The sequence below is a fragment of the Puma concolor genome, chromosome B1, assembly GCF_028749965.1.
Source record: "Puma concolor isolate L17-30 chromosome B1, mPumCon1.1.hap2, whole genome shotgun sequence".
Taxonomy (NCBI): Eukaryota; Metazoa; Chordata; class Mammalia; order Carnivora; family Felidae; genus Puma; species Puma concolor.
Window position 1 is genome coordinate 135,173,249 of NC_141670.1, and position 13,040 is coordinate 135,186,288.

A 13,040-nucleotide genomic window follows, 5' to 3' on the forward strand; every position below is an offset into this window, starting at 1 on the left:
GAGCAGGGAAGAGGGGCAGAAAGAGAGAGAGAGATGGAGAGAACCTTAAGCACACTCCATATTCAGCATGGAGCCTGATGTGGGGCTTGATCCCATGACCCTGGGATCATGACCTGAGCTAAAAATCGAGAGTTGGACACTCAAAGGACTGAGTCACCTGGGTGAGGCTTTTTATATTTTTAATGTGGCTACTAGAACATTTTAAATTACATATGTGGTTTACATTGTATTTCTAGTGGACAGTGCTGTGCTACAGTTTTCAAGAACCAATCTGCAAACTGGGCTCTGAACTTCCAATTAGCTAATGCAAAGAAGGAATAATAAAATGTACAGGCTAAATAAGATAAAAAAACAAACCAGCTGCTCAAAAATATAACTATTTATTAGAGAATACTGGAGAAAAAGTATCTCGGGGGACCTAGTAAGGAGATAACGTGATGTAAATGAATAGCTACATCTAAAAGGCACAGCCGTTTCTCCTGTGACATTAAACACAGGCCAGCAGCAGAATTCAGGAGCACAATTCAGAAGAAATGAAAGGCACTGGCACATGCCAGGAGAAGCCTCCTGGGATTCTGCCCAGCACATGGATCCCCATTCAACAATTCATAATGGTAACACTTGAGAGATAGTCCATGTTGGCAGAGAAAAGAGAGTAAATTGGGAATGACTGGGTTAAAATAGAACCCTGCTATCCTCCTTGTCAGTTAAGAACCTACTTATGCCTGGGGCATGGGGGTGGCTCAGTCAGTTAAGTGGCCGGCTCTTGATTTCAGCTCAGGTCATGATCTCACAGTTTGTGAGCTCAAGCCCCGCACTGGGCTCTGTGCTGACAGTGCAGAGCCTGCTTGGGGTTCTCTCTCCCCCTCTCAATCAATCTCTCTCCTCTCTCCCTCTCTCTCTCTCTCTCTCTCTCTCTCTCTCTCTCCCCTACCCTGCTTGTGCTTTAGCTCTCTTCCAAAAATAAATAAATAGTAAAAAAACAAATGAACCTACTTGTGCCCAAGAGTCTCTGCCACCAGTGGACCCAATGAATTCTCCTGAGTTTTAGATTAAAGGCTAGAAAGTTGGCAAGCAAACAGTGCAAGAAGATGGGAGATTTAGCTTTGGAAAGTCACAGAATTTGCTAAAATATACAGCTATTAACTTGCACGTGGAGTAGTTAGTAATACATACTTTTTCCAGTGGAAGGTGTTTCCAGGCAATTAATGACATTTAGGGTAAATTCCCAAGGCAAAATTAGGCATAAACTGTCCACAAGGTTACTTCCTTAAAAACAAAACAAAACAAACAAACAAACAAAACCCACCAAACCCCAGAGGTGGAATGTGAGTTAATTTTTGTTTATAGATCTTCATGCTGCTTAGGACTATAAAACCAAAGTGGCAGACCTTATACACCACACATGAAAATAAGATTCGTAATGAGTCAATCCTCACAGACCGGACATAACCCTGGCTTGCGCCAATCAGCGACTCAAGAGAACAGCCAAAAAACCCCAAGAAGTTACCACACAATAACTTCGACACAAGCATTTAACAACTGTGTTGGCACTTACTGGAATAATATACTGATTATATTGATGTGTAGAACTTACAAGCTGATAATATTCTTTAAGCTGGTAGAAAGTAAGCCATTAAATCAAATAAAGCAACATTCCCCTTCTGGTGATTTTCCTCGCCTGAGTTCAAGCCTGTGGGCTTGAGGTTAGTATTTCTGTACACTATGCACTTGGAACCCTGTCATCCTCTGTCTGGAACAGTCACAGAGGCTTCCCCAGAGTAAGTATTTGTCCGGTGGCACAGAAAGCAAGTTTAGCAGCTGACGGCACAGCTGAAGCCCCTGGAAACAGGACTGCAAGACAAGTCTCAGGGGGTGGATTTAGGAAAGGGCCATTAAACAGGGAGCCAAGCAATACAGAGCGGCAGGAAATGCACACTTGAATTCCAAGACTGAAAAGGAGGCAAGGAGTTCTTAAGATTTTCCTGGGACACGAAGCCATTTGAAAATGAGACAAGGGGCACCTGGGTGGCTCAGCTGGTTGAGCATCGACTTCAGTTCAGGTCATGATCTCACGGTTCGTGGGTTCGAGCCCCACAATAGGCTCTGTGCTGACTGCTTGCTCAGAGCCTAGAGCCTGCTTCGGATTCTGTGTCTCCTCTCTCTGCCCCTCCCCCACTCACGCTTTGTCTCACTCTGTTTCTCAAAAATAAATAAATGTAAAAAAAAAAAAGAGAGAGAAAAGGAAAAAAAAAAAGAAAAAGAAAAAGAAAATGAGACAAGAGCAATGCACTCTGTCTTCAAGAGGAAAAAGACGTCTCCTTTGCCCTTTGGCCTATTCACAGATCACCCCCCCTTACAAGGAACCCTTGTCTAAGGTCTGGGCTTCAGAAGTTCTCTTTTTCTAGAAGGATAAGCATCTCAAACAGGGCCTCTATCTACAACAAAAGGAGGCTGCTGGCTGATGACTGGTTCCTAACTGACTTGTTTGCTTTTCTTAACCCGGTGGGTCAGGCGGCCAAGGATTATCTGCCAAATGGCGCTCCACCTACAGAGTCCAGTGGAAGGGCAAGCATGAAGACCATACAAGGAAGAGATGGGGACTGTGCTGGGCCAAGCTGGTTCCTGAAAAAGAACACCCCCAGGGCAGCCTCATGCCCACCCCAGCATCTGGCTCACCATCTATGTACCCAAAGGTGGCAGAAGGAACATGAAGACAGCTTTAGGCCATAAAGTTTCTAACAGGTAGAAAGATGGTCTACCACAAGCTTTGCTATGGCAGGGAAAGATGAGGGGCATCTGAAAGGGAAACTGATGTAGAAGGGTGTGGGGGGAACACTGGAGTGGCAGGAGCAGGGACAATGCAGGGACTGGGCCAGGGATGACACTCTGTCAGTGTCCATACACTGCCCTTGAGCTGTAACCTTGTGCCTCTCTCCAGTAATCCCCCCACCAGACACCTGTGTACAAAAAGAAACCCCCATCAGGTGTGAAAGATAAGAGCATTGCTGGACTGGAAGGGGTCAGCACATGTGAGCTCCAGACCCACTGGTTGCTAAGCAGCCAAGCGATGTTAGAGCCGTCCTGGATCTCATCTAGAAAAGGGGGCAGCTGAACAAGGAACCCAAAGTGTCTCAGCACTCAAACTACCAGACTGTCCTCTCCCTCAGGAAAGCAAAGGAGCTTCGCAAGCACCTGGGGGTGGGAAGAGTGGAGAATCTTCTGGGCAATTCAGGGACTTTCTGGGATGTGCCTTTGCACAAAGTTCACTAAGACGACGACACAGTGGTCCAATCAGTACCGAGAACGAGGGCAGGGACTTACGGAGAAGACAGCTTACATTCACTGGGATAAGTACGACAGACAAGGAAAATTAGCCCACCTTTGGCCCTTCTTTTTGGTGAGGAAATACACAGGCATTAAGAATGGTTTAAGACAGTCTTCACACCACACTCACATGGTCATGATGCAGAGTAACTAACAAGGCATGAAGTAATTAGATAGCAGTGACTTGAGGAAACTTCTAGTTTCTTTATAGGGATGACTTTTCAAACCCTTGATGTTGAAGAAGAGTAACTGGGAATGTTGATCTCAATAGGTAGTTTAAGGAAAGACAGATCTTGGAGAGAACGAAGGGACTGAACCAACCATCCTCAAGCAATAAAAATGCACTACATCCCCTAACTTCCTTTACCCATTCTCCAAAACTGACATAAATGATAGCTCTGAAATTGTATTTCACGAAATGCCAAAGCTTCTTGGTCCGTAAAGCAGCTATTAAGAGAAAGGAAAAGACAGGCTTGAATGAATATACCTCCTTGTTCAGACATATGTCTACACCATGGTTAGGACCTGCTGGCATTTCATTTGAAAGATGATCTATACAATGACTGAAATTAAATGAGATATTGTCAACAAAAGTGCCTAGAATAAAACTTAACTCACGCATGGAGCTTTGTGCGTGTTAAGTATGTTGTTAAATGCTCTCAATTGCACTAGACTGGTTGTATTTCTTATATTGTGCTTCTTGACTTTCATTTTTCTTCCAAGTCTGAGCAACATAAGCTTGGTTTACAAATTATATAAATGAAAACATAAGTTGTGTTTTAAATTCTAGTTCTTTTTGTTTTTAATGTTTTATTTATTTTTGAGAGAGAGCGTGAGCAGGGCAGGAGCACAGAGAGGGGGACAGAGGATCCAAAGCAGGCCCTGCGTTGACAGCACAGAGCCTGATGCAGGGCTCGAACTATGAACTGGGAGATGATGACCCGAGCTGAAGTCGGATGCTCAACCGACTGAGCCACCCAGGCGCGCCCCCTAAATCCTAAACTGTAATCAAGTTGATGAAATTCTGTAGTTTATGTAAGGAGCACTCGGTCAAGTCATGCGTGTTTCCCCTAATTTTCTCCACTTCTCCTCACAAACTGCTCCTTGCCCACTCTTTCAGGTGCCATATCTGACAGCTTCATCACAGCTACTGTCATCCACTGTAAGTCTTTAGGATTATCTTGTCACAATTTTAAGCCTACAGTGGCTTTAAGGATCCATTAACACTCTGAAAATAGTTGCTAAATTTTGCATCAGGAAAGGAACACACTGAATTTAAAATGAAAAACTAAATTTCAGGGGCACCTCGCTGGCTCAGTCCAGTCGGGCATGTGACTCAATCTCAGGGTCATGAATTCAAGCCCCATGTTGGACATGGAGCCTACCTAAAAAAAAGAAAAGAAAATACAAAAGAAAAGCTAAACTTCACTAATGTGAAGGATAAGGTACATTCTTCAAACTGCTCTCATTACTTCCGCAGACAGCTTTTTCTAGTGCTCCCACTTAAAATGAAGGCAATGAACAAATTTTCACCATCCAAATTTGTGGAAAAGCGCTCAGTCTTAAAATGAGAACAGTCCTGCCTGCCTTGGGGTCCAACCCCACATGCTGGAGGAGCAGCTACACTATGGGAAAGGCCACAGTCACGCTGCCCTGAACAAAGGGAGTCAATGGGGTCTCAACAGGAAAGGGGGAAGCCCGCCTGCAAAGGGAAGGATCTCAGGTTCCTATGACCAATATTCATACTACCTGGAACACAACAGGTATAAAAACAAAGGATCATGATTCTCTGATCATGAAATAAGTATACTGCTGAATTATTTTTAAGTTTATTCATCTGAAAGCTTCTAACTAGTGACATCCGTTAGGCAAGGAATTCCTCACTGCCTAGATCCATGATGTTGAAAAGTGGCACACGGGAGGTACTTCTCAATCCAAAGAACTAGCTTTGTACAATCTTGGCCCTGTGGTATGGCTCTGCTCCAGTGGTCCCCAGCTCCACTAGACATTAGGATTTAGGAAACACCAATGGAGGGAGGAAGGGAGAGGGACACAAACCTTGCCATCAGCATTAAAGGCACCCTGGTGACCATCACATTGGTTCAGACCCTGATCCAATCAGTTCCACAGCAGAGAGGCAAACTGTTCCCAGGGGCAGTTCTCTCTGCCGCCTGCCGAACACCCAAGAAAGCATGCATCTAAGATGGGGGGGGAGGGGGGTCATTATTTCTCCATCCTCTAAACAAAGAGATCAATTAGCTGCCCTGGTGGAGCAAGGCCAAGGGCTGGGAATGGCTTTTAGAGTGCACAGCTCATATCCTCAACAGGGAGTGCTGAGTTTCCCTTTATGGAGCTGCAAGCGATGCTTCTAGTTTTGTGCTGGGGTATGGACGGGGCTAAGAACTGTCCAGGGGAGCCTCCATTTCTAACATCCACACTGGGTTAGTAAGTATTTTAGAAGCCAGTATTTCTCCCCACTCCAGCTACTGCAGAAGGGTCACTGGAGACTAGACAAGATCATGGTGGCTGGAGGTTAAGTGATTAAAAGATTTCCCAGGAGGAAGGGGAGGTGAAGGAGTATATTTCTGAACCTTTCTCGTGGGTATGAAATGCAGGCACCTTTTTCCTACCCAGAACCATCACAATTTTATCCGTGAAGTTTTACACCTTCAACACATACACATACCATTTTAAGGGTTCTCTGACCTGGGACATGCCCCCTTCTAGCTGAAACAGCACCACCAATCGGCACTGGATCCCACCCCGCTTGACTTGCCGGCTGCGGTTATGGTGGTAATGCACACCCTCAGGTCTCATTCAACAAGCTTCTGGAGAAAACAGTCACCCTTCGCTATTTGATAAAGTCATGTTCTATTTTTAACCTAGTGGAGTAACTGGTCGAATCACAGACAGGACAGCAGGCTTCATGATCTTTTTGTCCTTTGTTATTCTTAGCTCAATTTCCACAACTGAGTAAGAAGGTTTTGGTGGACTTGTGAGAGTGTTAAAACTTTTATCCCTTGTCAGCAGGAAAGAGCTGGCCCTTCTTGTGCCTTTCGTTCTGAATCTTGGGACAGATTAGGCTGGAATGCCACTGGGGAAAAAACCTGCTTATCTTTCACCATGAAGAGTATCAGGAGCTCAGTGATTCAGAATACAGGAAGGAAGGAGATTGTCCAAATGAATAGTATGTCCAAGTTAACTCAGGGTCTTAAGTAATGTGAGATTTTTTTTTAACCTTCTTCACTGTGTTTATTCCTTAAAGTGAAGTTTCCAAAAATTATGATAAATGAAATGACAGATTTTTAATACCTCACAACATACCATTACCAGCCTGTATTACTCAACAAGATATCCCAACCATGTGTTTAATAGCTCTATAACCTTTTTTTTTATAATGTTCTGCTTATTAATAAAAGTCTTTAATAGAGGTCACAAATTCTAAATCTGGTAGTTTCAAATTAATGAAGTGTTAGGCAGCCGTGAGTTAAAATATAGATGTAATATTGGTGGTGTTAAAAAGAATCATATTACGGGAGTAAAATTTAGAGTATAGCAGTTCTTTCAGTAATTCAGAATACTAATTAACATTTCAGTACATTAAGATTTTAATTTCTAGGACAAAACCTAATCATGGGCCAGGTGGTAAATACCAATGTTATCGGAAAAAATAAAAGTGTACCCCCAAAATGCTACATTATCCTAAAACAAGACATCCTTTAGGAGGACTGCCTCCCCTTTTCAGACTGTTGAAGGGACCTGGCATCTGGTAATGCCCGCTGGCAGAGGGGGAAGCATGCAGATCCTCAGGGAGAGGGTAATTCTGGTGTCGGAGCAAAGGCTACATCAGATCAAGGCAAAGGTTCCCTGTCTCTTCTAGGACAACTCAGGGGTCAGAGCCAGCCCCAAGCCAACAGGAGGTACAATCCACACGGCTGGGGGAGGCCAGACACCTACACTCACCTTTCTCTTTTTGGCCAACTTGCTTGAACTGTCTGCGCCTCTCTTCTCGGGATCAGGCTTCTTCCCTGTGGCGGGCTGCTTGTCCTCCGGTCTCTTCTGGCGGCCCCCCTTCCCAGGAAGCTGGGGTATCCGAGAAAGAAGGTCGAGGGTTATCTTCACCATCAAGATCGGCGGGGGAGCGGTGTCCCTGAGCGGGGAGAGCAGCTTGGGGTCTCTCGTGGGCCCCGGGAGTCTGTCCTTCCGGCGGTCTTCCTGGACAACCACGGCACGCCGGCAGCCGCTAGTCCTTCCACCGCCGCCCTGGGGCGGGCCCTGGCTCTGGGTCAAGGGGACCAGGGCAAAGTGCTCGGGGCTCCTGGCCCCCACATTGTCCTTCGTGGGCTCCGGGCCCGAGAGCGCCTTCGAGGGGGCCAGCGGCCCACTCCTGTGCTTCTTCCTCTCACTGGGGCTGGGGCTGGGGCTGGGGCCGGGCGCCACGGGCTTGGGCTCTCGGCCGTCTCCTGCGCGGGGCCTCCCTTTCGTCTTCACCTTGGGCTTGTCTTTGGAAGGCTGGTCTTTGGAGCCGTAGGGAGGGGGTCCCGGCTCACTTTCCACCTGCAGGCTGGCCCGCGAGTCTGCCTGCGCAGGGGCCTTGACGGGCTTTTTGGGCTGTTTGTTTCCGACGGTCTGCCTCTGGGGAGCCTCCTGTTGGGCGGGGGACTTCTGACAGCTCCTCTTGCCGGCGTGCAGGCCTTCCGAGGGGCCCCGAGGGCCCTTGCCGGAGCTCTTGAGGGCAGGATCTTTGGATTCCGAGCGCTCGTGGCTGGCGGCACCACCACCGCCGTCGCCCCCGCCCTTGCCCTTACTCTCTGGGTGCCGAGGCGGAGGCTCCGCGCTCCCCAGGGCGTCCGGCGCTGCTACTGGCTGGCTCACTTTGGTCAGCCAGTTGTCCAGCTGCCATTTGTTTGTTGTAGGAGGCTCGGGCTAAAAACCAAGGAGTAGAGAAGAATGTGAGCTAACCAAGGATGATAAACTCTTCTGTGCTAGTCACCCAATTGTATAGGACTCTCCCAGGGAGACGTAATCATTCCAAACCTAAGAATTCGAGTCCTTTTTATCCCCTCTAGATACAGGTCAGAGCCTCTTAATAATTAACTCTTAAAACAATCTTCCCATCTTTTTGTGCTACAGGAATTTTGCCGTAGCAGATATCGACTAATAACAGACCATGAGATATTGACCGATGTAGACCACTGACAACTGGGGAGAAATCTTTGTAGCAAGTATTTTGTTCTAATAGTAATTCCAGTATAATTTAGACAGAAATGACACATTTTGGCTCCTAAACTATCCTATCAGAAAATAAAGGGAAAAATGAAGAATAAACAGAATCCTTTTATCAAGGATTTTCAGAAGGCTAATGAGTAAACTAATAATCTTAGTGATTACCTATAGGCTTTATCCTTTTTTTTTTTTTGACATACTTTTCAACTGAAAAGCACTTTCCGCAAGACTTGATTTCATTTCTTTACTTAAAAACATTAAACATTTATACATGACAAGGTTTGCAGTATGTCGTGGAATACGGCTTGATTTTCAAATTTTACACCTCGCTTGGGTAAAAGAATCAAGTGAAGGTGCATTAACCACTTGAATTTAGTCCCACTTGAAGTCTTTAAAACTCAAACATTACGTCTCTTGTTACAGGCAATCTTATCTGAAATAGCATCTATTTTTCTAAGAAACACAGGGTGGCTCCAGAACACACAATTAAGAGCAGTGAGATGACACTGATTATATGTACATCTGATAGGACAAACAAACAGAAGTTCCTGGCTTCTCCTGGTATCTTAACTGTTTTTCAAATCTTTGTTGCTCACTGGCTATTGATGCATCCTAACACGTCTCTCCAAGTAGATTATTAACAGAATGACCCAAAGACGTTTCTGTCTCCAAGTTCCACTCTTATGTTTGCAATACAGTGATGTACATGAGATACTTACTTAAAGCATTTCTACAGGCATGTTACAGCACCTATACATTTTACGCCATATGGAAACATTAGTGTCTAATAGAGTAGGCAACGATTATGCCTTTTCAAAGGGCAGCACATCACCGACATGCTACATGTTTTTTAAGATCCATTCTGATCTGTGGTTTGTATGAGTGACTAAACCATATATGCAATGTACCAGAGAGTTAACTGAAAGATATTCCACATAGGATTTAACTGGTTAGAGATTAGGGATAAGCAGATCACTCCAGTAGGTGGATGATATTTTACAGGAAAGACTGCTAACAACTTTCTGAAGTGGAATGTCCCAAATAATTCAACTCTATAAAAACACTACAAATTGATACGTCAAGACGTGGATATAATGTAAAGGATTTTTGACCAGAAAAAAAGTTAGGTAATAAAATGATCAGGGAAGTAGTTTGGGCTTGGTGTGATGAAAACAGAAGAGGAACTGTAAGGAACCAGGTAGGACCATAGTTCAGCCAGAAGGAGGGCTGCAGAACTGTTTTTTTCTGCTTACCCTTCATTGCTGCTTAATATATCTCCTTCAATATCAACTCTACACCCAGGCTCTCATTTGAATTTCAGAGCAGAAGGGAAGGAAGAAGGAAACTACTCTAGTGTGCCAGGCATTTATTTTGCCACAGGAAATCTAAAACCGTATTCCATATCCTAACAAGACAGGATGATTGTTAATAGTGGAGAAAAGATTAGCACCCAATACCTACTTGTCAAATATGACTTCCTGCAAAGGCTTGAGGGTGTGGTAATCTGGGTGCTAACCAGGAACAAGGCATTAAGATATATCACTTGCCAATCACCTTAGGAACCAAAACTTTCAAATCCTTTCTTGGGAGAGGTATAGATCTCTCACCAAGGCTAAGTTTACAGCCCCACCGACATCACTGACATGCTCTATAGAAGAGTATTTATTCGTGAACCAAAAAGGAAAGTCATTCCTGGTATAAATAACATCTGTTCTCCCCCCACCCCAAAACAGGGCAGTATAAGATACATTTAGTAGGAATGTCCTACTAAAGGAATGTCCTGGTTACAGAAATAAAACACATTTTCTTCAACTATGGTCCTAAAATTGTCCAGAAGGAAGGCATATGGCCCAATTGCAGGGTAAATTTGAATTTATGTGCCCAGACAAGGAGAAAAGGTATGGACAATCCCTTCTACAGACCTGCCATAAAGATGTAAAATGGATAGAATTATTTTAAGATCAGATATTATTTGGGTGTTGGGATAAGGAAAACTTTTACATTAAGGGATTGAATGAAATAGATTTTAAGATGAATTTTAAACGCTGGACAGGATCAAGGTTTGGACTTTCCTTTCTTCCCCTGCCTTTCCTCATGCCCCGCCACCAGTCTCCCAGTCCAGTGCTGGTGCAACCCCAACACTGCACACTGGGTGTGAAAAAAAATACCGGATTTTCACTAGGGTTTTTTTTTTTTTTTTTTTTTTTTTTTAATTTATTTTGAAAGGGAGAGCATGCACGAGTGGGGGAAGGGGCAGAGAGAGAATCCCGCTCTGTCAGGGCAGAGCTCGAACCCACCAACTGCGAGATCATGACCTGAGCCAAAGTCGGATGTTTAACCCACTGAGCCACCCAAGCGCTCCTCAGTAAGTTTTAAGAAATGTTTGACAATACGTCCCTTTACATCTCCTAACTCCTCAAATTGGTGGAAGTTCATGCATTTTAGGATAAATTGTGGTTCTGAATAAAAAGTTTTGAGCTATGCACAAATATGTCTTTTTTTTTTCTTCGTAAAAATGTCGTTATGAGTCTCAAAATGTAAGGAAAAGAGGGAAAGGAGAGGACTATGAGAGAGAGGCGTGGTGTAGTAGCAAAAAATGCTCTGGAGTCACATGGCCATGGGCCTAAATCTTGGTGTTGCTACCTTTTAACTGGTAAAAAGACAGCTCCCAACCTCCCACGGTTGATGGAGAGCTAAGTCAAATACCTCATTAAAAAATACCAAGAGCATATGGGAGGCAAATCAACAAAGGCGTTTCACTATAAACAAAGCGGGACAATGAATCTATGTTAGAAGACCAAGTAGATCCTTGAATAACGGAGAATAGAATCATTTTTTCTTAACGTAAGCAGTAAAAAGACGATGTGTCCCATATATTTGGAAAAGCTGAGATTTACATTTCGATTCACACTATAAAGCAGACACCAAAAGCAGCTTCCCCCAAATTGCCAGCCCATTGGTGGGCATACGGCATTTCAGATCACCTAAGATCACTGGACTACTTTATCAAATGGATTTAAAATGGAGCCATAACAAGCACAAATCTCAGCATTAAAAATAGATTTCAAAAAAGGGTGATGGGGCGGCTGGGTGGCTCAGTCGGTTAATCATCTGAGTCTTGGTTTCGGCTCAGGTCACGATCTCACGGTGTTTGAGCTCAAGCCCCGTGTTGGGCTCCATAGCTGGAGTTTCAGCTGCGTGGGTTTCATCCTCTCTCTCTCTCTTTCTCTCTCTTCCTCTGGCCCTCCCCTGCTCGCACTATCTCAGTCTCTCTCAAAGTAAATAAATAAACTTAAAAAAAAAATTCTCTCACACATGAGATTTACAATAATGCAGGTGTTTCTTTGAAAAGAAAAGAAGGTATGGGGCGCCTGGGTGGCTCAGTCAGTTAAGCGTCCGACTTCGGCTCAGGTCATGATCTTGCAGTTCGTGAGTTCAAGCCTTGCGTGGGGTTCTGTGCTGACACCTCGGAGCCTGGAGCCTGCGTCTCCCTTTCTCTCTGCCCCTTGCCTGCTCACACTCTGTCTCACTCTCTCTCAAAAATAAACATTAAAAAAAAAAAAAAAAACTTAAAAAAAATATATAAATAAATAAAAAATAAAAGGAAAAAAGGTAGTTAAATACACCGGGGGGTGGGGATGGGAATTAAAGGTTTAAAATCTACACAAAGACAAATTATTTCTGGTGACATCTCAGTACATGACATATAAACTGCACCCAAATCTAGACTTGCTCATCAGCCCAAATGTGCAAATATGAGCCTGTTTGGTAAGGCAATTTAAAAAAATAAAGTAGGATGGGAACATTTATTTTTTCAAAAAGTCTCAATCTTTTCCAGTAACTTTTGAACAACAAAATATAATGGTTTCATTAATATAAATGCTAGATGAAATTTTTCTTTCAAGTTTCAATTATTCAGCCAAATCTGTACCATTTCCATTTTATTTGAACTGAATTTTATTATTTAATTCAATTCTCTTCCTTCTTTTAGTAACCAAACAAGCATGAAGATTTTTCTAATTGAATAAGGAGACATAAAGCAAAGTTCTTATAAGCAGGGAACAAGCAATTTGTCTACAAAGCATTTTCAGTATCTTTTCCCTGATGCACAGAATAATTATTTCAACAGTAATTAGAATCACACAAGGAAACAGCCCCCAGAAACACATAGAGTAGTTTCTAAAATCTGCAAGGCATTTTAAGTACAGTTAATGCTGATTCATGTTTATTCACTCCAAAAAAATATTTATTGAGCATTTAGTCTGTGCCAGACATAAATTCATGTCTAACAAAAAAATGACACTCAGTTATTTTTCCTTGCCCTCAGACATGGCTGTTAAGTCTCACTACATTATCTCCAGATGCATTCAGTTAATGCTCTAGTGGAACTGCCCTGATTTCTAAACAGATGTAAATATTGGGAACTTGAACGCTTTCTTAATCAGAAAGGTTCATTTCCCAGGATTCCCATCTAAAATGAGCAGAGT

At 43.6% G+C, this 13,040-nt stretch overlaps 1 protein-coding gene across 5 annotated transcripts in view; it reads right to left on the minus strand.

The window, feature by feature from the left end:
- AFF1 (ALF transcription elongation factor 1) overlaps window positions 1-13,040 on the minus strand; it is a 221,290-nt gene that overhangs the window by 31,392 nt on the left and 176,858 nt on the right. For all 5 annotated transcript variants that reach the window (XR_015250360.1, XR_015250361.1, XM_086704632.1 and 2 more), the window contains one exon: window positions 7,291-8,253. Coding sequence is in view for 3 of the 5 variants with exons in the window: in XM_086704632.1 (XP_086560758.1) it covers window positions 7,291-8,253 (963 nt within the window). In the remaining 2 variants the exon portion in view is untranslated. The remainder of the gene's footprint in view (window positions 1-7,290; window positions 8,254-13,040) is intronic.